The sequence below is a fragment of the Peromyscus maniculatus genome, chromosome 5 (assembly GCF_049852395.1).
Source record: "Peromyscus maniculatus bairdii isolate BWxNUB_F1_BW_parent chromosome 5, HU_Pman_BW_mat_3.1, whole genome shotgun sequence".
NCBI classification, from domain to species: domain Eukaryota; kingdom Metazoa; phylum Chordata; class Mammalia; order Rodentia; family Cricetidae; genus Peromyscus; species Peromyscus maniculatus.
The window spans coordinates 55,487,274-55,513,497 of record NC_134856.1 but is presented as its reverse complement, the minus strand read 5'-3'; the positions used below and the strand labels follow the sequence as shown (position 1 = coordinate 55,513,497).

General features: G+C 48.4%; 1 protein-coding gene across 8 annotated transcripts in view; it reads right to left on the bottom strand.

Annotated features, from left to right (window-relative positions):
- Nucleotides 1-924: 924 nt before the first annotated feature.
- Nucleotides 925-26,224, bottom strand: part of Banp (BTG3 associated nuclear protein) — a 76,773-nt gene continuing 51,473 nt past the window's right edge. For 3 of the 8 annotated variants that reach the window (XM_016008459.3, XM_042277794.2, XM_016008461.3), the window contains 7 exons: nt 24,139-24,306; nt 17,844-17,974; nt 16,324-16,395; nt 15,592-15,630; nt 6,786-6,911; nt 3,404-3,547; nt 925-1,493 (listed from right to left, as the gene is read on the bottom strand). In XM_016008459.3, the coding sequence (XP_015863945.1) occupies nt 1,422-1,493; nt 3,404-3,547; nt 6,786-6,911; nt 15,592-15,630; nt 16,324-16,395; nt 17,844-17,974; nt 24,139-24,306 (752 nt within the window). In that variant the 3' untranslated portion in view covers nt 925-1,421. The remainder of the gene's footprint in view (nt 1,494-3,403; nt 3,548-6,785; nt 6,912-15,591; nt 15,631-16,323; nt 16,396-17,843; nt 17,975-24,138; nt 24,307-26,224) is intronic. The other 5 variants (XM_042277793.2, XM_006990134.4, XM_042277796.2 and 2 more) reach the window with 3 other exon arrangements.

The following is a 26,224-nucleotide window of genomic DNA, read 5'->3' as shown; positions in this document are numbered from 1 at the left end:
ATGTGCTGGACCTTTGGGCTGTTTCCACTTCAGGTTGCTATGAACGGGGCTGTTGTGAATGTGCACACACAGGTGTATATATGAAAACAGAGGGTATTCCTGAGATTATAATTATGGGGTCATATGGTACATTGTCACTAGCTTTCAGAACACGTTTTCTGGAGACCTGATTCTGTCGAAAGTAATTACCTCCCTGCACTCCAGTTTCAAGGATTCGTTCTTATGGTGGGTGCTTTCCTTTCTGGATCCTTCTGGAATCATTCTTCTGTCCTCCATTCTTGCCTGGGATCCTGCCCAGACGTATTATATAGGCTTGTAACCCCCAGCCTCCAGGTCTTTCCCTATTTTCCCTACTCAGGGCCATCTTCAGCAGTGGCCAGTCTCCTATGAGGAGAGTCACAAACCATGTCAAATTGTCTATTCCAGAGAGCTGCTCTCCTCTGCTATCTCAGCATGATTAACCAACCCAAGAATTCAGAATGTGGTGGTGTGAGACGGAGGCATGATAATTTGGGGCAGAAACTTCGAAGTCTTCCTAGGAAAGGTCTTGAGCATGGCATTATCAGTCAGTAAGGACAACTTTACTGGCATTTCATAAGCCACTGATGTGACTATTGAACCTGTTTCTCTGCAGAGGCATGGCCTTTTCCACAGGGCAATCTCCAAGGACCCCTGGGGCTGCACCTTATGGAGCCTAAGCATTCAGAAGAGGATGGGCTGGAGTGTTCTTGCCTTTGAGAGCTCCACCATGATGAAATGGGAGTCAGCTGCCCCAAGGGTGACCCATAGCTCCTGCTGCCCAGCATCAAGGGCTAGAGCAGGGATTCCCTGGTGGCATGGACCTAGGAGTGAGTGTGCTTCTCGGCACCCATGCTGGGAATGGGCGCCCTGGGGAAGTCCTCTCATGGTGCAACAACACTGAGCCTCTGTGGCCATAAATACACTTTATTTCATTAGAAATGCATAATTACACTGTGGAGCACTCCCTACCCCAGCAGCGGGTCCGCAGTGCTCCAGCATCATCAGCTGGCTCCACACCTACGTCAGGACCCTCAAGAGAGCACACGGCCAAGGCTTCTGCTACTCCACAGTTGTGTTTCTGTTGTGTGTGGGTTTTTTTTTTTCCATTTTCTTTTTTGTTATAAACACCATAGCAAATTAAAAAAAGCTGTTAAACAAAATATCGTAGTTCTTGTTTTTCTGAATGTACTCAACACGCTCTGCACTATGCTTCTCCGGAGACCAGCAGTGGGACTCAATCCTGAGGTGCCTTCCAGCAGGGGATGGCCAGGACCCTTCCCCAGGAGGAGGAGCTCTCATGTGCCCTGCAGAATCCACAGTTGCCCTGCTGAAGCAGGAGCGCAGGGCACAGGGCAGGGTCAGTGAGCAGCTGTGGTGTGGCACTCCTACAGTGCTTAATCTCACTGGATCTGGATGGCTCCGTGTTCAAGCTGCATTTCCGGCTGCAGAGTGGGCTGCAATGCCTCAGCCGTCTGCAAGGTGGAGGAGAAAAGAGAGCTGTTCTAGAAAAACACAGCAGCACGTTTGTGTCAGCAAGCCACCTGTGTGTTACACAGAGCCACGACTTTCCCACACACGGAGAAAACACACGCCAGCCTCGGAAGCTCAGTGTGTACCAGGCTACCCCTGCCTGGATGGGAAACAAGCAGACCTCACACTTGCCCAGGAGAACTTGGGCTACTGGGGCCAGACCGCTGCCAGTTCTCCATCCTCACTCGAGGCATCCTGAGAAACAATGCAGATTAGCCATGCCATGTTCTTAACCTGAAATATTTGCTTAGAATCTCAGGGTCATGCTGACTTCCTACAGAAACTGTCCAATGTTTTAAAGTGGCATCTTGAGACAGCTTAAGACACGGCGCCTGTCAGTGATGTACTTCAGAAAGAGTATGCAGTCACTGTTTCAAGGTGTGAACTTGCAACCTTGGAATGAGTCACCAATCTTGCATCTCAGCTGTACTGCAGGGGCACCAAAGGATAAGTTGCCCGGGCTTTGGTGCCGAGTCAGGAACAGGGCCTGCACCACATGAGGCAGAAGACTCATAGCCACATCCCCACAGCACTGGCACCTGACAGCTCTTAACGTACATCTAAGTCTCTGCTCTTTAAAGACAAAAAACTTGACATACTGTCTCCTTTAAGAAAGGAGGAGAGGAGCTGGGCGTAGTGGCACACACCTTTAGTTCCTGTATCTGGGAGGCAGAAGCAGGCAGATCTCTGTGAGTTCAAGGCCAGCCTGGTCTACACAGTGAGTTCCAGGACAGTCAGAGCTACATAGTGAGACTGTGTGTGTGTGTGTGCGCGCGCGCGCGCGCATGTGTAGGGGGGTGGGGGAGGTGTTGGTGGTGGCTTGTTTCCTCTCTCCCCAGTGGGGATGGCATGGCTGAGGCTGTGTTCAACTCATTTACAAAAAGAAAAAGAAGGGAAGAGAAGAAGAGGATTACCGTTCAGTTGGAAGGTGTAGCCTGCAGGTGCTTTCTATGAAGCTTTGTGCTCAGCAGGCAGGAAAGCGACCCTACAGCTTTATCAAAAGTCTACAAAAGTGAGATCGAGTGGGCAGCTGTGTGGCAGGCTTTGAAGGGAGCAACCTCTTGCAGCTTGACAGGGATTATGGCTGAGTCCTGCAGATTGGAAGGCCTTCACCTTAGCCCAAGTTCCTTCCCTGAGGACCTGGAAGAGTCATTCCTAGTCTTCAGGGAAGAGATCTCACAGTACCCTCTCCTTGGACACCTGGCCTGGCAGCTCCATAAGCCCTCCCAATTCCTGAGGCAGACAGGCCTCAGCAACTTCTGGAGAAGTAAAACCATGACCAGCCGAGGGCCAAGGCCTGGTTCTCAGGCTCAGGAGACCAGAAACTTCTGAGAGAAGCTGCACTGCTCAGGCCCACAGCACACCAAGGAAGGAGCTCCTGCCGGAGCCAGCTAGAGGCATGCAGAGGGGGGGAGGAGACTTGTCCACATGATGCAGACTCAAACTGTCTTGGTCTTCTGCCTCCTTACCATGGTCACCTACCCTGGTTGGGCTGAGATCACACGAGCTCACAGCTTCTGCCCTGTGACCTTCAACAGGACGGGCAATGAGTTCTCAGGAAACAGAGGCCCTGACTCTGGGCACCTCCAGGAGCGACTCTCAGGAGAGGGGGGCAGGGCAGAGCTTTGGTCTAGTTTTAGATCTAGATAAACATTTCCAGACAGGTTCTCAAGTACAGCTCACACTGCAAACTGCCAGAACTGCCTTCACACCATGATTTCCGGAGTGAGGAGCTAACAGAAGAGCCACTTCAGGGCTGGATCTGTGTCCTCTCTACAAGGTTCCTAGCTCTAGAGGAATGTCAGACTCAGCCCCAAGTTCAGTATCTACTGGGGAGGGGCCGAGGACTCACCTGGGCTGCAGCTGTGTGGTCACTCACAGGTGCCAGTTGGACGTACTGAACCTGAATGTCACTGCCCTGGAGAGGCGACCCGTCTACTCCCGTAGCAGCAGGGTCTGAAGAGGCCACGGCTATGAGCTGAGCACCCTGCAGTACCTGGGGTTGGGGACAAAGCCAGGATGGTCAGTGGAGCTTGGGTCAATCGATCCCCATCCTCTTCTGGTCCAGAAGCAGCAGGCCCACAGCAAGTGCAATGTAGCCCACTGCAGAGAGACACCTGGTTAAGTGAGTGCTGAGTTGTTGACTGCCATGAAATCTGCCACATCCACATATAGCCTTCTCGAAACATCCTTGTTACACATAGACATTAGTCTTTTAAAGCCTGTATAAAAACAAAAAAAGCTAGAACTTGAAAAGAGCTGCCCACAGAAAAATGCACAGGCACACTGAAGACACAGCAGGAGAGCTTAACAAACCCCTGGGCAGAGCCCACGTGGAGCCAGTAGCTGTAGAGAGGAAAACCAAAGGAGAGGGAGGGCTGCAGGGATAGCTCAGTGGGCACACTGCCTGTGTGCAAGCACGTGGACTAGAGTTTGGACCGTGAGCATCCACACACAAGTCAGGAACAGCTGGGTAGACCTGTAAGCCCAGCAGGAAGACTGCTGGAGCTAACTCACCAGCCAGCCTAGCCAATACAGTGAGTTCCAGGTTCAGTGAGAAACCTCATCTCAGAAAAAATAAGTTCAAGATAGATGAGGACACCAACATCCACCTCTGCATGCAAACACAGGCACACAAAGAAAAAAGAAGAGAAGAGCTACACTATGGCAGAGAGACTGGAGGAGTGTGTAACAGGCTCCCCGGGGAGGGTGTGACACCCAGGAGCACAGGTCTGGGGTGACCCCACCTCTGGGTATCCTTCCTACTGCCTTACTTCCCACAAAGCCCACTTGGTGCTCACACAACTGGTCAGGTGTCTCTAGGCAGACAATACAGAGCCTCTGTCATAGTTGCTAGGAACCAAGGAGCCCTTCCTTCATCGGGGCTGTGTACTATTCTAGGAGGGAAGGCCAGGAGTCCCAGACAAGGAACTCCAACAATGAACAGAACTGCCCATATCTGAGACACCTTTGGCAGGATGGCACACCCATCCTGCGGTACAAAGAAGACAGCATGTGGCATGGTCCCCACAACCAGAGACAGCAGTACAAACTCACCCAGTGAACTTCTAAGAGCTTGTAAATAGTGCTGGCTTGTCTGTCAGATAACATGTGCCTTTTTAAAGGACACACTCCAAGTAAGAACAGTGTCTTTCATGCTAATGAGGGTCTGCCAAACCAAAACAGACTCAGGTTCTCAGGCAGTGGGAAAGATTTTTTAATGACTTGAAAACCCTTTTTCATTTTTTTTTTGAGTAACTAGAAAAAAGTGAGACAACTACTTGGGGATATGAATGCCAACAGACTGAATATAGCTGTCCCCTCAGAAACTCCTGCTGGATGCCATAGTGGCAATGTCAGGAAGTGGGTCTTTCATAAGGGACTGCCTAGGATTCCTTTGGGAAGTGGTCTACCTCCTTCTTGGAGAGTGCAATGGTTGCTGGGTCAGTCTCACTTCCAGTTTGATTCTGTTCACCTATGGAGGCCTTGACAGACTCTGCTCAGGAAGAAGCCAAGAGACAACACAAACAGTGACAACCTAATGTCTAGCCTGTCTCTGCACATATCTGACCTCATGACCTACCTCTCTGGACCTGCTTATTGCTGCTTGTCTTTATGTCAACATGTGGGGCTAAAAGGACAGTTTCCTTGGCCTCACAGGAGCCACACATCCTGGTCAGCCACTCCACAGGCCACATTGACGGGCAGCAGGCTGTGCAAAATCAGGGAAAAGCTGGACTTCACCCATCTCCAGGTGCTCAAGTTCAAGTTAATTAAAAGGAAAAGGGTGTGCAAACACGTATCCGTGTACTGGTTTCCAGGCAAGTTCAAAACTCAACATAAATACTTGCCTGGTACTTCTACCCAAAAATACCTCAGCACTGCCACTACCTCACACCTGCTCTGGGACAGCTCCTGAACAATGCTACTGGCCAATCCTGCCCTCTTCTGAGCAAAGCAGGGCAACAGATGTTAAGTTGCCCAACAGTTGGCTGACAGTCAACACCCTGTTTTAGACAAAGCTTAGCCCCTCTGGGGGGAAGCCTGAATAGAGTAAAATGATCTGGCTTGTCAAGAGGCATTGACAGAAGCCTCTGGCTTCCTCCTTCCACTCTGACTTGTAGTCAGGTTCATTATTTTTGCTCAGAACTACATTTTTCCAGGCATTGTGCTTTGCTTCCTCTGACTAAGCAGTCCAGCTTCAAACAAAACCAAGAACTTCATATTCAGGGAAAGAGCAGATAGAGCTCTTGTTTTGGGCACAGCCTTTGGTGGCAGACTGGATTGGAGCCTTGGCTCTTCTAGACTCTCCCACTGTGTGAGCTGTCCTTGACCTCTCATGGGCAGCCAGGGTAGCTTGGGAGCTCTCCTCCCCTGCATTTACTCACCCATAGTACCTCCTGCCCTCCCACTCAGCTGCTCAGTGGGTTCCACATGCTCCTGTGCCAACCCTGCACCCTATCAAAACCATGCTCTGCAGAGGAATGGACTATTCCCACCCAGGATGTGAGTCACAGGAGCTTCCTGGTCTGACTGCAGGAACATGGGGCAAACAGACAGGACAATATCTACCCTGACCCGTCCTGGGTCGTCTACCAGGGTAATCTAGCAGGAAGCAAAGGGTGGCTCCCATGTGCTCCTTGAACAGCAGAAGCAGCAGGCTTCAGAAGGAAGGAAAGAACACTAACAGCAGAACTGCTGCAATGGCAGCATGATCCTGCCTCCATGAACAAAAGGCTCTGTGGTGTGAGGGATCTGAGCTTGTCAGATGGGCCCGTGTTACTAGCCACTCATCAAACCATATGCTTTTATATGCCATCAGTAGTTTCAAGTATGCCCGTACACGTCTTCAGACACATGTGATCATATGTGTGTACATGCATGAATGTGCATATAAGGCACACGCCTATTTACAGACAACTCATCAGCTCTGCTAAACTCCTAACATGCCCCTCTCCTATGGTGTCTCTGGTGTTTCTGGCTACCAAAGCAAGCTCTTATCAGATATCTGTAGGTATCTGAGCATAGACACTAGCAGTTATGTGGCAGCCTTGTAAGCCTGGGCTCACAGTGTAAGGCACTGTTTAACTTGCTGTAGGTTCTGAAAGAGCCAGATACCTGTGGAAAGCAGGCCCTGCCTGCTCTCCAGGGCTCTAACCTGATACTTCTTCTCATGGTCCCTGGAAAACACTGGTCAGGCCACCCACATCTCCCAACAAGAAACACTTACAAACCTGGATCATCTCATTTCCAGCAGGCAGATCAAGTGTGTCTCCTCCCAGAGGCCAAAGCTGGGAGGGATTAGCCTGGGCCACTGAGTCACCGCTGACAGGAATGGGATTCTGGCACAGGCCCCACGACTGGAAGAGATCAGAATGGGGGCTATAGGCTTGGCAGTGACTTGTCAAGCCACAGATCCCACCTTGTGGGGAAGAGGTAGGAAAGGGGAGGTGCTGGCACACTGGGGCTGCCTGGTTTGCTATCTCCTGGGAACTCAGAAGCCAGGCCACCTTTGGAAACCCCAAGTTAGGAGCTGTAACATAACCACAGTTCCCCAGTCATCTTACATTTTTACAGATTCCTCCATAATGAGTCTAAGATAACTGTAACTACTTTTAAGGAAGCTTCTGCAATCATGGAACCTGTTTCCCAGAAGCCTCTGCCTGTGTTGATTGCAGCAAAGCAGCAGCCTCCCTGCTCAGCACCCCGACAGTGCTGTCCCGCCAGCACCGCCAGTAAACCACTCCCTATATGAAACACGAAGCTGGTAAAATCTGCGGTGCGGTGCGGTGCTGTAAGAAAACCTCAGTTTGCAATGTTAAGACAAAGGTGTAACTTGACCAAACAATCAATGAATGGAAGCAAAATTCTCATCTGGGAAAAGCTCAGAAAGTCATGGCTTTCAAAGACTAGAGCTACCAGGCCTGGCTTGCAAACTGTCTCCCAGTGAGGAAGCTGTGGGGCCTGGACCCTGGCTATGGGATCTGACCACATTCATTTCAACTGTGGGAAAGAACTGGTGAGCTGTCACCTCGGCTGGCTGCTGTGAAGAAGAAACTTGAAGACCAAGATCATGTCAAGGGTGCTATCACCATGCTCACAGGGAGGACACTTGCCTGGGAAGGCCTGGCCATATCTGAACTGTCCAGTTCTGGCCATGCTTCTTGGGCCTGCCCCTGTGTGTCTCTGGTCCACACTCAGGATTTATCATCCTAGTGACCAGTCTTTCTCTAACAACAGGGGCAGACACAAACCTGTTCTGCTGTGTGGGCCATTTCTGAACCTGCTTCTAGCACCAGAAGAGAGAACGCTCCAAGGCACTTACCAAAACAAATACCTTTTAGCATTATTAGCATGATGGCTAATAATCCTAGCAGTTGGTAGGGAGAAGCAGGAGATCAGTAGTTCAAAGCCAGCCTTGGCTACTTAAGTGAGTTGGAGACCAGCCAGAGCTATATGAGACCACAACAACCCAAGTATGGTTTCACTGGAAATGCTACTCCTGGTGAAGGATGACAGCCATGAGGAGGACTGATGCAGGAAAAGCCAGCTGGGTGGGTAAGACCTGTTCACCCCAAGAGCTTCTTTGAAACACTGCAGCCTGGGATGCAGCCAGGGCAGCAGGGAAGATGACACCTGGCATCTATCCTTACAAACAAGGCTGAGGAAGGTCCCAGCAACACCAGAACTTGTTTTGGGACTGACACAGTAACAGTTGACTCGAGCACCCAGCAGGTATCTACGACAAATGTTGGAAACAGATGGTGCATATGCTCTGCCTTGTTTAGAGCATCCCCGTCACAGCACTGTGTAAGACTAGCACAGGCATACTGCAGTGAGCACAGGGAAGGCCCACTGTACTCCCTGGATCAACTGCATCCCAGTCTCTGGCATGTCCTGGTAGTGATTTGAGAGACCACTGCAGGTTGAGGTTTGACTTTAACGTTAAGTTGGTAGTGAATAAAAAAACGAAAGTCAAATCCCAGCTGCAGGATAGCAAAGATGAGCTTGAGTTGGGTGCCCAGGGTACATTCTGGCCGCCCAAGAAGACTGACTGCTCAGTCTGTTCAGGGGATCCCTGCTGCAGTAAGCGTCTGGCAGACAGGAGCCCTCGGCTACACAAGGAATGCAGCACTGCAGGCCACCAGGGTATGGCACACAGGGGCAAGTTTCCCATTATCTCCCAGTAACGAACTTTCAGTTCCTTCACTCCTCCTGCTCACTCTGCATCTGGAAGAGAGCCCTGATCTGCAGTTCTCCAAACAGGCTCTGCAGTGTGGAAATGTCTGACGGCACTGAAGTGAGTGCTGGTGCCCAGGCCAACAGCCAGACCCATCACCTCCAGGCAGCCAACTCCAGCTAGCCTGTAGCTGACCCCCAGTGGACTTCCCAAGGGACAGCACAGCACTGACAGGCCAGAGACAAGGACAGGGAGCAGGCGTGTGCTATATTCTCAGCTTCATTGGTAGCAGTTCCCCTAACACATTTTTGAAGCAGTGCCTATTTTTCAGACATACGAAAAAATAGCAGAGGGCAAGAATTCAGAGCAGGGCACGAAGAGAACCTGGGAGCACTGTGCTTTGGAGCACACACCATCTGGTTTTCCTCCATCCACTGCCAATTCTGAAGCTCTACTTAAAACCCAACTGAGATAATGCAAAACTGGTGCAAACCCTAAAAATAAATGCAAGAAGCCCAGGACCTTTCAGCAGTATCTGCATATGAAACTGAGTCCCACCAAGAATCTACTAGGAGGCAAAACCAAAACAAAGGGCAACACTTGTGCTCGGGGTAGACACTCACTTGTGTTGATGAGTGTGTGGCCAGCCCGACCCACAGCTGTGGGAAAAGTCCAAGAAGCTTCCACTTCTTTCTCTTACTCACTTGATCCAGCTGAACAAGGGTCTTTTCCCAACCTCAAAGGGTAGTTTTCTCCAGAAGAACAGTGAGGTACTTAGGCAACTATCCAACCACTGACTGGCCCAGACAGTGACCATCCACAAACTTTTCTCTCTCTCTCTCTCACACACACACACACACACACACACACACACACACACACACACACACACACACACACACTCCTATGACAAAGACAAACTCATGCATTGCTGTCCCTCTCCTGTGTGTATGTCTGTGTGTGCACATACATGCTCGCCCACATTCACATACATTTCCAGCAAAAGATCAATGTAAATTGTTCTCCACCTTACTACACTGAGATGAGATCTCTCATTGAATTTGGAAATTGCTAATTTGGCAAGCCCAGCTGGCCAGTAAGCTCCAGGAAACCTCTTCTATATGCCTCCCTAGGGATGGAATTACAGATGTACACTGCCACACCAGGCTTATTTATGTGGGTGCTGAGGATTGGAACCTAGGCCCTCATGCTTATGTGGCAAGCACTTTACAAAATGAGCCATACCCCAGCTACTAATTTTTTGGTCTCTGTTCTAGTTAAGGTTACTATTGCTATAATTAAACACCAAAAACAAAAATTAAAAAATTAGGCCCTGTCATTTAGCCTAATCAAAACAGCAAGAATCAGGATGCCTGGGACAGGAGAGACACAGACTAGGCCTGTGTGAGAAGCAGTCAGGGAGTTTGGGGCCCCAGTCCAATAGTACCTGGGGCTCCCTAGGTTGGCGCCAGCCAGGATTCTGGGTACTTGGCACAGACGTTACCTTTTCTGTTATCCCGAGCTGCATTCTGCCTGTCAGGAAACACAGCACGGGACACTGACTCATTTGTCCAAGTTCATAGGGCCAATAAAACCAATGGACAGAGGAGGCCTTTAGGGCAGTGTCCCAGCCTTCTGTCCTCCATGACTGGAACCACCACTTGCCTATGACAGGTTTATTAGGAAGAGCAAGGAGCCGGGCGGTGGTGGCGCACGCCTTTAATCCCAGCACTCGGGAGGCAGAGCCAGGCGGATCTCTGTGAGTTCGAGGCCAGCCTGGGCTACCAAGTGAGTTCCAGGAAAAGGCGCAAAGCTACACAAGAGAAACCCTGTCTCGAAAAACAAACAAAAAAAAAAAAAAAAAAAAAAAAAAAGGAAGAGCAAGGAGAGTGATGGCTCAGCAAATCATGCCACCAAGAAGTTGTAAGATTTCCTGGGACAGGCCTAAGCTAAGGCTGAGCTTTCATAACAATAAGTCTCCGTGTCCTCATTTGTGAGCTGGCAGCCCAAAGAAAAATCTGACTACATTCATCCAATTAACACAACAAGCCTCTGTCTGGAAGCATCCAGCCACCCATCCTGCTGGAGCTCGGCTGCTCCAGAGGACATGGAGCTGTGGAGATGGCTGCCCAAGGCACCTCAAGTTTGCTCAGTTCAGTTTACCTGAAGGCAGGCACTTCAGAAATGTTTAAAAGTTTGAAGATCACCGGGAATAAAACTACTGCAGTATTCCTGACTACCTGCAATTAGAAAGAGGCCTGTGCCACCAGGCCTAGCACACACAAGTTTTTATAAAGTTGATTTTTAACCTTTAAAAAATTATGTGTAGGCCTGTGTATCTGTTTGTGAGTATGAACATATAAATACAGGTGCCCAGAAGCCAGAAGTGGGTATCAGATCCTCTAGTGATGTAGTTACAGGCAAATGTCAGCCAGTCACCTGACATAAAGCTGGGAACTGCACCCGGGTACTCTGCAAAGCAGCAAGTGCTCTTAGCCAGGCTCAATAATGTTTAAACAAGGCTCTAATATATTTCAAGAATTACCTGCTGACTTGTCAAAACGAAGGAAAATGTACTGCTATTTACAGTACAAGTGTCATCGGTCTGAAAAGCTGGAACATCTTAGACCACTAGGCTAAGCTGACTACAGTAGTCATCTACCACACTGTGTTCACAATCCATGTGCTATGTCATAACCAGTATTCAGGAGCTAATGCATGGGGCTAGAAAAGAAAGTGAACATTGCTACAGTAGCTACAGAAGCTGGAGCGGAGCCCACGCTGCCTTGAAGAGCTAGTCTGACTGCACACACTCACAAGAGAAAGATCCTGGAGCCACGTGTGAAATCACTTTCACTGAGGCTGGAAACCCAAACACAAGCAGCTTCAAAGGCGCATCACCCCTGTCTAGGCACGCTGCTCTCCACTACAGAACCAAACTACCCTTCCTGGGTGGCTGTCAATGTCAACAGCCCACAGAGAGGAAGCTCAAGGGGCAGCAATGGCTCACATCAGAGCTCAGGTCTGTGGGCAAAGCAACTATCCAAGACCAGAGTCAAGGCCAGCCCCCAGGGGCCTTCTTAAGGTAGCCACTAGTTTACTGGCCTCAAGAAGTCCTCATGACCTCAACCTCACTGTTCACCATTTTCTTCTTCTTTTTTTTTTAAGATTTATTTATTTATTATGTATATAGCATGTATGACCAGAAGAGGGCACCAGATCTCATTACAGATGGTTGTGAGCCACCACGTGGTTGCTGGGAATTGAACTCAGGACCTCTGGAAAGAGTAGCCAGTGCTCTTAACCTCTGAGCCATCTCTCCAGCCCCTGTTCACCATTTTCAATGCACCCATCCACTGTACTGCAACCTTCAATCCTATGGCTCTTCGCATTTAAGGACTTTTATTTTCCAGAAACTTCTGATAACCCACATAAATTAAAGACTCCACTATACTGACATTGTGAAAACTGAAATCCCTCTGACAAGAAGTTAGTACTGTATCAACACATTTGTCACACCCACAGTCCCCACTCTGGAGCGCTACCCTGTCGTAACCCCTTACATGAAGAGCCGAGATTTCCCTGACCCTGCTTTGACTTCCCACCAAAGCTCCACCTAACCAATTCCATCAGACCATAACAACCCTATCCACACCACTCCAAATGGTCCTAGCCCTGAACACGCTCACAGCTACAAAGACAGGAGCAAGGGCAGCAGTGTGTCACCCACCTTCCAACGGTACCTATGGCTCCACTTGAGAAGAGAAAAACCACCAGCTTTAATCATCTTAAATAATCTGCCAATGTCCCAGAGTCAGCTCTCAACAAGAACCATCAGAAACCAAGCTCCAATGCGGTGAACAGCCAGAGGTCCAGGCTCAGCCCCACACCTTACTCCACCAAGCTGTTCTTCCCACAGCTGCAGCTAGAACCAGTGAGCACATTAAATTTAAAGCCAATATACACGGCAGCCAGCTTCTTCTCGAAACCTAAGGTCACATAAAGGATGGGAAGCCATTACCACAAGAAGACACACTGGCCAGAAGCTGGGGGGAGACTTGTGTACCGGCCTACGTGTGTGGGTGCTGCAGTCTGAGCGCAAACTCGGAGAACTGAGCCACACCAGGGAAGCCTCAGGAGCCAAGACAAAGCCCAGCTTTGAGAACCCAGCCAAAGGCCCTCCAAGTTGTGTTTTAAAAGATTCTACTGCAGTTTACATTCCAGTACCCAGGGAATCCCCTGCCTCCTCCCTCTACTGACCAGAGATACTGAAGACTGGCCATTGTAGCATAAGCCTAGAAACCTCAAGTGGGAAGTACAACTGGCAAACAGCAGTGACCATTAGGGCTGGAAAAGCCAAGAGCAAGCAGAGAACCTCTAGGGCTGGACACTGACCCTTCCTGACTGTGCTTGTCCAAAGTGGCTGGGAGCAGCTGTGCACCTGTCCCCCAGAGGCCAAGTTCAGATGGCTCTGACATCATTAACACTGACTCTCTGGAGCCCACGTCCTCCTGTGACAGACAGTCTTCCTCTGGGGATACAGCTGTCCTGCTGTCCTCCCGCAGCCTTGATGCAGAAAGGCCATTACCGTCCCAAACCAGATGGACAAAATAAGGATGAAGTTATGAACTTAAAAAAGTCAGTCACAGCCGGGAGGTAGTGGCGCACACCTTTAATCCCAGCACTTGGATTAAAGAGGCAGGCAGATTTCTATGAGTTTGAGGCCAGCCTGGTCTACAGAGCGAGTTCCAGTACAGCCAGGGCTAAAGAAAAAACCCTGTCTCCAAAAAAAAAAAAAAAAAAAAAGTCCGTCACATAAATGTCCTCCAGAGCTTTTACAACTAAGGATAATGTTCTGTTCAACACCCTTTCCACAAACCTACAGCCAGCGCATGCAGGCAGTCTTCAGGAAAACATTCCAGCATTCACACCAGGATGAAGAAGACCTAAGACCAACTCAGGATAAAGAATCTAAGACCTGGGCTGGAGAGATGGCTCAGAGGTTAAGAGCACTGACTGCTCTTCCAGAGGTCCTGAGTTCAATTCCCAGCAACCACATGGTGGCTCACAACCATCTGTAATCAGATCTGGCGCCTTCTTCTGTATACATGATAAATAAATAAATTAAAAAAAAAAAAAAAAGAATCTAAGAATCATAGGCACAATCTTCTTGTGGACCCAGGAAGAGGACAGGTGACAGGGCTAACTGTCCCCTGCACAGGTCTGGTGACTTTAGCTCCACTGAGAACAAACACCCAAGTAAATGGAACATTTGTGCCTTCTGAACCATAAATGAAGCCATGCTGAGTAAGGTTACTGAACAGACTGGAGAACTGGCCAGATGATAAGATGAGGACAGAATCTCTACAAGTGGGAAGCAAAGACAACTGGCTAATGGGCCTGCAGAAAACAGTTGCTTCGTGAGCACATGCTGTCCGTTTCCATCCGAAGACAAGCTGCCTCCAGGAAAGAAGAGGATGCCAGCAGTACCCTTGGATGTGTGGTCCCAGATACAGTGACACTGGGAAGCGGGATTGGAAACAAAGTATGGGGTTCACAGGTGGAAAGAATCAGAGATGTACAAGTTACTTCTCAGTGTGAAAAGTGACCAGTGTTAGAGCTTCTTGCAGGGAGGCTGCTTAGAGCAGAGTGGGTAGGATCATGGCTGGCAGCAGTGACAGGCTTCTGAGGCACTGGGCCCAGAGGCAGAACCAGGTGTCCGCCTTGGAAGCTCAAGCACTGGCTCTTTCTTAGCCTCTCTGCCCAAAAGAAGCCGGTGGCTGTGGCCTGATAGAAGCTGCCGGTCCGGCTAGACGTTGGGCTGTCTGCCCTCAGGTCAGCAGACAGAGCCAAGCATCAGGCAGGCACTTGTGCCTACAATCAAGCACAAGTATCACACTCAAACTGTGAAAAGTCTGCTGTGTTGTTGTTTTTTCCAATTCCAGGTGAAACTTTATTCATGATAGAAACAGTGGGAAACTGAGGTAACAGGCTTTGCTTTCTCATCTATGAAAAGGTGCATCCTTTCATGTTATGGGGACACACCAACATAGCAAACACAGACCACAATGTCATAAAAAGCAGAGTGAGGAACCAACTACAAGGCTGAAACTCCCCAAGAGGAAGGCTATGAGAATCAATTTCTGCCGTTTGGTCCCAACTGCACAAGCTTTGCAGAAATGACTAGGGTTCTCTTTAGCTCTGACTCTTTCCCAAAATGGGTAGCACAGGGAACAACATGGGTCTTCCAGCACAGAGAGTGTTAGTTTTGGAAAACAAGGAGCAGAGCCTCCTGTACGGTGAGTGAACTCTGTGTGTCGCCACAACTTCTTAAGCTGTATTATGCAAACAGAAGCCTGTCCTGACTCTTCATAGTGACCTAGAGCTGACACCAACCTTCACAAAAACTCCTGAAAGGCCACAGAAGTGCAAATCCCAACTGCTACCACGAGCTTCCCTCCACCCTGTAGCACTCACTTCTCTCCTGAGGAGCCTGGGATACTTCACTAAGCACAGAAGTCCTTCCAGGTATAGCCAATAAAGAACCGTTCTCCTTATCTCAGAAGAACAGGAAGGTGTTTAGGTTTGACAGCAATAAGCGAGAACCAAGCCTACCTTGTCCCACCTGAGCAAATGTCACCAAACTTCCACGGAAAGTTGCAGAAAGCAATGAACTTGGGGAGAGTTTCTTCTCTGGTGCAAAAACTAATGTGAGAGCCCACAAAGCATAAATGCAGGCCAGAGCCCCACCTGGACACTTCATCCCAGCCCCTCCCGCTGCAGGCAACCCCACCCCACCCCCACACCAGTGTCTCAGGCTGTGTGAGAAGGGTATGGATGGGGGACAGGTGAGCACTTACCTGTCCATCCTGGCCAACATGATGGATCTGCAGATTGCCCTGCACAGGGACAAAAGGAGACAGAGTGAGAACTTCCCTACACTATTGAGAAATAACCAGGAAACCACTAACTCTACAAAAATCCAACCCCTTTTAGCAATAAAACCCACAAAAATAAAACAAGTATTATAAGATGAATCTTTTTTTCTCTTGTATTAAAAGCACAAAACTTTAAACCTCTTCCCTCAACTCTGACCCACAAATGAAAATGTCTTTCCTTTTCCTTTTTAAACATTTGCAGATTCACAAGGCATATACGTACACAGTAGCACAATATGGCCCACAATAGGTAGGAAGTTACTCCCACCAGTCTGAGTCTACAGTGTCTCTTCACAGATCTCATTACACCATCATCAATTATAAAAAACACCAGAGCCGGGCGGTGGTGGCGCATGCCTTTAATCCCAGCACTCGGGAGGCAGAGCCAGGCGGATCTCTGTGGGTTCGAGGCCAGCCTGGGCTACCAAGTGAGTCCCAGGAAAGGCGCAAAGCTACACAGAGAAACCCTGTCTTGAAAAACCAAAAAAAAAAAAAAAAAAAAAAAACCACCAGAAAAGCATCCCAGTCACCCCACTGAGCCAGGCAGACTCTCTCCTAGAGCACTCCCCAGGTTCTTCTGGAATAGCATTGGTTCCACAAACTGAGTACATGACTGTGTGGCCTTGTGAGCTTGCAGGGTGACACCTGACTCACCTCACTGTCCTGTGTGATCTGCACCTGCTCCCCTTGAGGCACCTGGGCAATGTGGAGGTGGCCCTGTGGAATCCACAGCAAGAGAAGACACCAAGAAGCATCAGAGAAAAACAAACCAAAAGAAACAACAAGCACCCTCTGCCAACTTCATGCCTGTCTGCTCTCAGCCCAAGAGAGGGCAGGGTCTGATTAGCCTGGTGCAATGTGTGCACTGCCTGAGCTCATCCCACACCCTTGTAAGTAAATGTTCATCACATGATTTATGCGAGTTGCTGAACTTTTAAATGTTACTTAACAACTAGGTAAGCATGTGCAGTCACTGGGGGAATACTGGTAAGGGTGGCAGATGGAGGAGTCACTCGCATGCACTGCACTGAAGTGGAAACACTAGTAAATGTGGCTCCACAGAAGCCCAGGGCCCGACTCCTATCAAAACCCTCTCTGGGGCTGGAGAGATGGCTGAGGTTAACAGCACTTGTTGTTTTGCAGAAAACCTGAGTTCAATTCCCAGCACCAATGTAGGACGGCTCACAACACCCCATAACTCCAGCTCCAGGGGATCTGAGGCCCTCTTCTGGCCTCTGTGGACACCTGCACTCACATGCACAAACCCCACACAGACAGACACATGCATACACATAACTAAAAATAAAAATAAATCTTTGTATTTTTGAAATTCTATCTTAGCCCAAATAAGATCTTATAGCAAACAACCTGCTGCAGGTGTTGGGCTGCTTCTGCTTTACTGTGCACAAAAACCTGTGCCAAAGGGATCTATCTCTTCCCACTGCTTCCCCAGACTTCCCCACTAACCAGGTGAAAAAACCTGCTGTCTGGTCAGTTACACTAATCGACAAGCCCATGAAATCCATCACCTACAGCCACTGTTTCCTTTCAAACAGCCCTGCAGCCAGTGGACAAAAAGCACCAGCACGACCCTAGAGCTGCCCTCAAAGCTCCTTGCCCTCCAGTAGTTTCTGAGGTACATACTTCCCGTCTGCCACTGCCAGTCTGCTTAGAGTATACAGCAGACTCTGCCTAGCCTTTGTGCTGCCTGTGGCTCAGAACATAGCACCCTGGCTGAGGCTTGCCTCTTTACTGTGCAATGCCTGTAGCAACCCAGCACATGTTAAAGAAATGCTGCAGAATCCAAGGCCATCAGCTTAGACCTTTTCCATTATGAAAGGCTGCCTGAGATCATGAACCAAGAATTATGCTTCCAGGGAGACAAGCCGAAACAGATTCCTTCAGACAGGCTGCACACATATGGGTGACCTCAACATTAGTACAGGACCAAGAGATGAACCACAGGGACTAGTCAAGGTCCTGCAGGGATTTCTATCACTAGGTTGTTCAGCAGCAGCCAACAGCCATGTGCAAGGTTGTCATACTGCTTCTCTAAATGGGGCACTTTCACCTCACCTCAAACTATCAGTGTGCTGCTTTCTCTGCCTGCCCCGTCAACATTCCCCCAGCTCCCTCCCCCACCTCCCGAGACATGTGAGTAAGAAGGTACGTACTACTTGCACCTGGCCATCCTCTCCAATCTGGTGGATCTGTACTTGCTGTGCGTTGGCCAACGCGTAGTGTAGGGCCTGTGGCTGCGACTGCTGTAGCTCACTGGTGGGTGGAGGGGTACCAATCATGGTCTCTGTGGAACACAGGATAAGTGTTAGGATCCTCAGGTCCCACATACAGGGTCCCACATACAGGGTGACACTCAGTCATCTTAGCTCCCTCATATCTCCCCTCTCAATTCCTGAAGAAGAGGGAAGAAGGCATCTTGTTCCTAAACTCAGGTCAGTACATCTCTGCTCTGAGAGTTATTAACAGCAAGTCAGGGGGAATTGAGATTTGTGACGACAGAGGCAAACATTGTTAAGATTCAATGACACTGTTGTAACCAACTCTTTTTCCTGCAAATACCTAGGCCAACTACTGACCTACTGCGAGTCTGTCCACAGATATGACACACAGGGCTATGCTGAAATCAAACTACATCTATAACACATTTTATTTCCTATGTTTAATTAAAGTAAGGTACATTTGGTTTGATATCTGGTATGCTAATTTTAATTATAATACAAACTATAATGAATTTTCTTCCAGTACTGGAGATTGGGTCTAAAGCCTCCAGCACACTAGACGTGTGTTCTAACACTGAGCACATCTCGGCCTCTAACTGTAATGACATCACAAGCAGAATTTTCTGAAACAGGCTATTAGGGCTTAGATTTATTTTCTTCCATTTTCAATGTATATTATGCAGTTCCATGGCAGAGAGTTGTACTAACTGGTCAGAACAAACATGCTGGACAAACCTTGAGAAAGTGGACTGTCGTTATGTGTGAATGCGAAGCTGACTCTAAAGAAAAGCTCCATGTCCTTTCCACAGCAGCATCAGAGTGCTGTGGTTTTAAAAGCACCATGACAAATTAATTAATTAGTTAATTAGTTAATTAATTAATAAAAATAAATAAAAGCACCATGACAACAACTAAACTGTGGAGTCACACACATGTACAGGCAGAAGATGGAAGAGCTGGTCCCTCTGCCACTCGAAACTAGTAGCCACTGCACAGACGCTGCTGCTTCCTGTGTCCAGCACAGTAAAGCACAGCATGTATGAATGTTTACACAGTGCTGACTTTCAGAAGCTTATATGAAACTATTCGTGGTTGGTGTCCAAACTGATAGGGACTAATCCATCATTTAATAAACTAGCTTTGCTGGGCATCATGGCACACCTGTAACCCCAGCACTCAAGAAGCTGAGGAGGAGGGTCACAAGCTGGAGGTCAGCCTGGGCTATACAAGACCTTGTCTCAAAAAAAATAAACAAGGGATGAAGACATAGCTCAATGGTACAGCACTAGCCTGCATGCATGAGGTCCAAGGTTCCATCCCCTAGCACCACCAAACAAACAAACTAGCTAGCTGTCTGGGTTACTTTTCTATTGCTGAAGAGACACCATAACTAAAGCAACTTGTAAGAGGAAACATTTTATTGGGGGCTTGCTTACAGTTCCAGAGGGTGAGTTCATGACCATCATGGTGGGGAGCAAGAGAGCAAGCAGGCAAGCATGGTACTGGAGCAGTAGATGAGAGCTTACATCTGATCCACAAGCACAAGGCAGAGAGAAAGAGACTGGGCCTGGCATGAGCTTCTGAAACCTCAAAGCCCACCCCAAGTGACACATCTCCAACAAGGCCACAATTTCTAATCCTTCTCAAAAAAGTGGGCCAACTAGAAACCAAGCAGTCAAATATATGATCCTATGGGGACCATTCTCAAACGACCACATATCCTTGGCACAAAACTCATATACAGGCCAGTGAAAAGCTTAGTAGGTAAAGGTACTTGTCACCAAGCCTACCAATCTGAGTTTGATCCCCAAAATTCACACAGGAGAGAACCTACTCTTGCAAGATGTTCTCTGACCTCCACTCATGTGCATACCACATGCACTCTCACTACCATGCCTAACCGACACACAGACCCATACACACACACACACACACACACGGGGCATGTACATGAAAATACACATACAAAACAAATAAAATAGAATAAAAGATGAATACTTATCTATATAAATATTTGTAAAGAAAAAAAAATCCTTTGCAGTATTGTGTGGTGGCCCCTTGTCTCTCTGCTAACAATTCTAAGGTAACAAGTCAACCCAGCTGGAATCAATACCAATTCCAAATTAACAGAATTCTGGCCTAATTACATTTTACCATCACCAAAATAGCCTTGAATACCAGAATAGGTTTGCTAAGGCAACAGCAGATGCAGACAAAACAATGACAAAGATTCCAGAAGTCCCTTAGCCTAACCACCCACTCCGCTTAATCAGATCTTTGCCAAGAATGTGGCATGTTAAAACAGACAAATGTCTCCTCATCAGTTTACAAAGCTGTGCACTGTCACAAGACCCTGTGGATGTCAAGTGGCAAGGACTGCCCCAAGCCCAGGCCCTTTTCTGAAAGCAAGTGCCTGTCTGCCTCCTCAGCCATGGCCCAAAACTCTATCTACTAGCTCAGTGGCAGCTCTGAGGCTAGTCCCAAACAGCACACACCCAAAGCCACCAGAAGAGGGTTATAATAATCATGCCTCATGGCGTTGTGGAGCCTCCCCACCCCCATCCCCATGAACAGCACCCTCTCAGCCCCAGGTTCTCTTCTACTCCAAACCAAAGAGCATAGAATGGGGTCAGCACTCTTCTCCCTCTAATGATGTCACTGGCAGGAGGACAGAGACCGCAGGTCAAGCAGAACAACAGCCACCTGGCAGTGCCTTCTGTGAATGATGTCTCGGTCAGACCAGCACACATACTACAGGGCTTGTCCATTCCCCAACAGTCACCCCAGGGGGCTGACAGCTGCCAGGGCTTCTCAGACACGCCATTCCTGGGGACCTGCCCAGAACCTGGGCACTTAATACAATGCACAGTGGCTAGCTGCCTACACAAGAAGCCAGCATCTATGGCATCTTAGAGAAACTGCCAACATGTTTATAAACAGAGCAGCAATCAATCAATCAAGTAGTGTGACTAGCTACTAATAAAAAGAAAAAAGTTGAAAATTAAAACACGAAATACAAATATCATCACGCTAAGCTACTGTCAAGCAGTGGAAAGAAACACAAATAACTAGAAGAGCCCAACCACTGATAAGCAAGCCAGCCTGACGCTGACTAGAGCAGGAGCCACAGAGACAGGCACAAGCACCCGAGTCTCCACCTGCAAAGTTGCTGTCGGCTTAAAGACCCAGAAGACCCAACTGCTTAAAGGGTGAGTTTGGGCCAGCAAAGTGGGTGCCAGTGGGTGCAGGCTAGAAAATGCAGAGCTTCAGGCCACTCCACTCTACCTGAATTAGAATATGAACTGACCATGATTCCAAAGTAGCACACCTCCACCTGACAACCTGAGCACCTTCAGACCTAGATGCCTGTGTCTGTAAGCAATCCACCAGTGGAGGGAATGGTCCATTGATTGTTTGGGATATATATGGAGAACTGATGATCTGCTTTTTCTACGCCGATCTCTTGGTACCCGCACCTCTGCAGGCAGTCTAACTCACCAATACCACCGCTCCTCAGGTCCTTCACATACACTAGCAAACCCCGTACAGTTGGAGTGTCTCATCCTTTTGCTCAAATTCCACTGTCACCAAAAAAACTGACTCTGGACAGCCCTCTCAATGGCTGTTAAACACTGCCCTGTGACCATGGGTCAGACCATGACTGTGGTGGCTTGGGCAATGTGCCCCCTGCACAGATATGTGCAAGAGCTCAGCATGCATCTGAGTGCAGCAGTGGAGTCTACAGATGCATGCTTCTGGGCCCTACATGTACCAAGGCAGGCGCTTTGGGCACCTCTACAGCTCCAGAGCCCTGTCTCCATTCACCCTGTGCTCGTCATCAAGGTAGCAATACAGGCTACAACACCTCAGTGTGTCAGATCTTGGGTAAGACCTGGTTCACCAAAACCCTGTCCAAAAAACTCTGACTGTAATTCCTTACAATTCCTAAATAAATAACCAGCTTCAACTACATGAAATGCAGGTACCTAGAGCATGTTTCATCTCTAACTCTGCTTGGCATTTTTTTGAAAATCTGATTTCTTTCCTTGCTACTACATTTCTATTCCTCTTTTAAGTCCTTGAACATAACTTTAATAACATTTTAGTGTGATGGGCTGTTAATTCCAGACTGGGCCTCCTTAGTCACTAGGTTTTTTTGGTTGGTTGGTTGGTTGGTTGGTTGGTTGGTTGATTTGGGTTTTGGCTGTTGTCTATTTTGGTCATAGGTTACATTGTCCTTTTTCTTGGTATTAGATCCAAGACCGTGTGAATGTTCCCAGACTAGTTGTCTGGATTTTGTTGTCTTCCTATACCAGCTGAAACCGGTGGCCCAGTGTGATCTTCTCAGGCTGTCTTTAAGTTCTGGCTTTACATGGCTAGAGAGATGGCTCAGCGGTTAAGAGCACTGGCTGCTCTTTCAAAGGACCTGGGTTCAGTTCCATCACCCAAATAGTGGCTCACAACCATTAATAACTCGTTCTAGGGAGTCTGATGCACTCTTCTGACCTTCTCCAACATCAGGTATGTATATGTTGCATAGACTTACATGCAGGCAAGAGACAATACACACATATGCATGCCTGCACGCATGCACACACGCACACACGTGTGTGTGTGCACACATAAATATATTTTTTTTAATGTTCTGTCTTTACTCTGGGGAGAGCTCAGCCATGGCCCTCTAGTTCTCTCCCAAAAGTTGGACCTGAATCCACGGTTTTTTTCTCTGGCTGGCAGATATATGGGCACTTCTTCAGCCCAATGTGAGTATGCTTGGGTACACTGACTAGGATGTCCTACTGATATTCACTGCAGGCATGCTCAGCTTGGAAATCAGCAAGAATCCTAGGGGACTCTGTGTGACTTGGGACCTCACTTCTAGTTCACCAGCTTCACTACTTGGGCTCTCACAGCACCAGGTGGGCTCCTCAACTCCTACCGGAAGGCTCCTGCTGCTCCAGGTGCCAAACTGTGCCTTGGGAGGCATGCTGAGTGAGAACAGGCACACAGCTTCCTGTGCTCGGGGCCACAGACCTGGTCCGCACTTGTCTACACAGGAGCTTTCTACAGCCAGGTTCACTCCAGTGCCCAATTCTGGAACCCGATGAAAGCAGTATCTTCCTAAACTTTAAACTATCACATGGATGCAGAGCTCATGGACAATAACATGGGAGCCACCACAGTAAGACAGATGGAACTGATGATCCACTGCCAGAGAGCTGCTACCATTGCTCAAGCAAGAAAGGAGCAACCACAACCTGTGTGGGTTGACAGCACTCAAGAGCACATCTAAGGTTAGTCACAAGTCATGTTTGACCCATTCAACAGCTGCACGCATGCGCGCGCGCACACACACACACACACCCCTCAATCAAATATAACTTCACCAAACACATTCTACCCATGCCTAGAGGCTCCCTCAGGTTTCCAGGACAGAACTTAAACTTCTCATTCTACATGTGATCCACACTACAGAGAACAATGAGTGTGACCCACACAGCTGCCACTTTGTAATAACTAGAGCTAAGTACCTGATAACCACCAAAATAAGGGAAGAAGAGCACTTTCTGGAAGATGGTCAGGGAGGGCTCCAGGTGACAAGCTTTGCAGCTTCCAAAACAAAGTCCCTGGACAAAGCCTGTACTGAGAGGGAGGCCTGGCAGCCCTCTGCCCACTGCTGCTCTGGGTCCTGAGCTGACCCCCAAACAGGACTCAACTTTCAGGAGCTACTGCTATTGCCAAGAAAGCTATGAAAAAGAGTTTAAAAGACTATTTCAGGATTGAGAACACAGCTCAGTACAAAAATCAGCCAAGACTGCCCAGGACCCTGGGGCACAAGCCCTAGCACTGGAGTGGAAAGAGGAGGCCAGGCCCGGGGTAGAGCTCCAGGAGTTTGTCTTGGTGATCTTGAGGACAAGCCTGAGTCCACAACCTCAAACTAAGACTAAAGAGCACGATGTGGGCCCTCCAGCCACTCTGCAAGTAACAGTAACTACTGTTAAGCTACAAGACACTCAAGAAATGAGAACCCAGACAGCACAAGGAAGGTCCTGCACCAATTCTTCCTGTTGGGGCTCCAGGGTAAGAGAAGCAGACCTCATGCTCTTGCCACTGCCTAGGGAGCTCCCAAAATGCCAGCCTCACACTGGGTGGGGCCAGAACTGATGAGCTCCTGGGTTGTACTCTGCATGTGAACAAAGGCTTTAGGGCAATCTTCTCCTGAGCATACCTGAGGCACTGTATGAGGATGAGGATGGTGTTCTCCGGGAGAAGCTCTTGACTGCCAGGCTCTGGCCTCGCTGCTTCCGCCGCCATGCTGTACGGCACTTGGAGTCAATACTCTGCTTGATCCGATACCAGTCGGATTCCGTGATTCCAAATTTATAGAAGAGGTGACCTGAAAGAACATGTCCCAGATAAAAGCTATCAAATGCAGGCCTTGACCTGGACCCCACTGTTGAGAGAAGCTGAATGCTGCTAAGAGACCTAGCTGACCTGTTGCCCTACTCCTGGAGGGCTGATTCATCTTCCAGAAAACAAGCCAGAAAATCTAACTGCATCAGGGAAAAGAGTCACTCAGGTCACTAGGTTAGCAGGATCAGATGCAAATACTTACCACTCTTCTTGTCTATTTAGCCTTTAAATAAGCTGACTTCACCCCAACACCAAAGGGACTCCATTTCTCACATGCTCCAGACTCCCCAGCCTCCAACTTCTCTTGCCCTAAACTCACAAGACAGCACATGCCATCCTGACTGCCTGGGGAATCAAATGGAGACTTTACACTGTACTCATGCAGGTCCTGCTAGAGCTCCAGTCCATTACCCTCTGCTCTGCTAGGCCCACACACCCACCTCTGCCCAGACTAGTACTTTGCCCTCCTTCCTCATCCAAACCTCCCCTCAGCACAGCACACCTGCTTTCTAGAACACCCATTACTTCCCTAAATGTATAGGATTCTCACAAAGTATTTATACACCCTTCTTCCTTGCAAATGCAGGAAACCGGGTTGTGCGCGCTGTGCCGGCACTCAGTAAACACTGGCTAACCTCTCAGTGAGCAGCAGTTATCTGATACTATCGGGCCAGTGCTCCTTGTCAGATGCTTGCTCCTGTGTTCTTGCAAGCTGTCTCCTAGAAAGCAAGTTCCCTGAGCAAAGGAACTACTCCCTGGAGTTGCTTGATGCCCTGGGGTGGAACAGAACCCACACCCCACCACTGGAGGATGGAGCCGAAAGCCATGCACATGGCAGAGCACCCACTGGGACGCAAACTGATAATCCTGTGTGTACAGAGCATGCCAGGAGCATCACTGAACAGCATGCAGATACTATCACTCAATAATAAGGAAATCAAAGATACAGAAAGCCACCAGAGACAGACAACAGACTAGAGGTGTCAGACTATTCTAAGTCTGGCCCCACATCTCACTAGCCCATGTGATACCCCTCCCTTTTTTCTTTTTAGAACTTACATTTTTGTGTTGCCATTTGACTTTTCCAATTTAAAAATATTTTTACTAAAACATGTATTGGTGTGGGTGTGGGTGTGGGTGTGTGGGTGAGCGCATGTATATGCATGTATGTGCACGATGTTTTTGTGCATGTGCACATGAGTGCAGATGCCCACAGAGAGGTCAGAGTCATTGGATCTCCTAGATCTAGACAGTTGTGAGCCATTGATGTGGGAACTAGGAACCAAACTGAGGTCTCCTGGAAGAGCAATAAGTGCTCTTAACCACTAGACCATGTTTCCAGCCCATGGTCCTTTGTTATAGCCAACAGCAGCAAGAAAGATGGTGGTGAATGATACCACAAAACATTCTCTTCAACACAGTGACTTTTGTAGCTGGCTCATGTAACTTTACTGATTAACAGGAAAGTAAGTGGAAGAAATTCAAACTATAATAATCAAAAGCCTAAGTTGGAAAACTTCCTGTTTTGACTATTAAGGCCATTGAGTTTGGATCATATACTGAGAGCTAAGTTACCACCTAAACTCTAAAACTGCTTCTGTTGATACCAAATACAAGAAATAATGAAAACAAAGCCTTTAAATGCTGTGTTAAGTCTCAGGCATTAGGAAATGTCTTGACTTTTCTGTGAGCATATGCTTAGAAAACAATGACAGGCAGACTTCCTCACGTGATTTGGAAGGAGGCTGGCCCCTGAGAATACCACATGGAGCCCAGCAGCATTTTTCACCCTCCCTCATGAAAGGAAATCTGAGTGAGTGTGAGCTAGAAACTCTGGTCACCTAAAATAAACACGGAGTTATTATTCAATAAACCACTGAGCAATTATACGTGCTGCATGT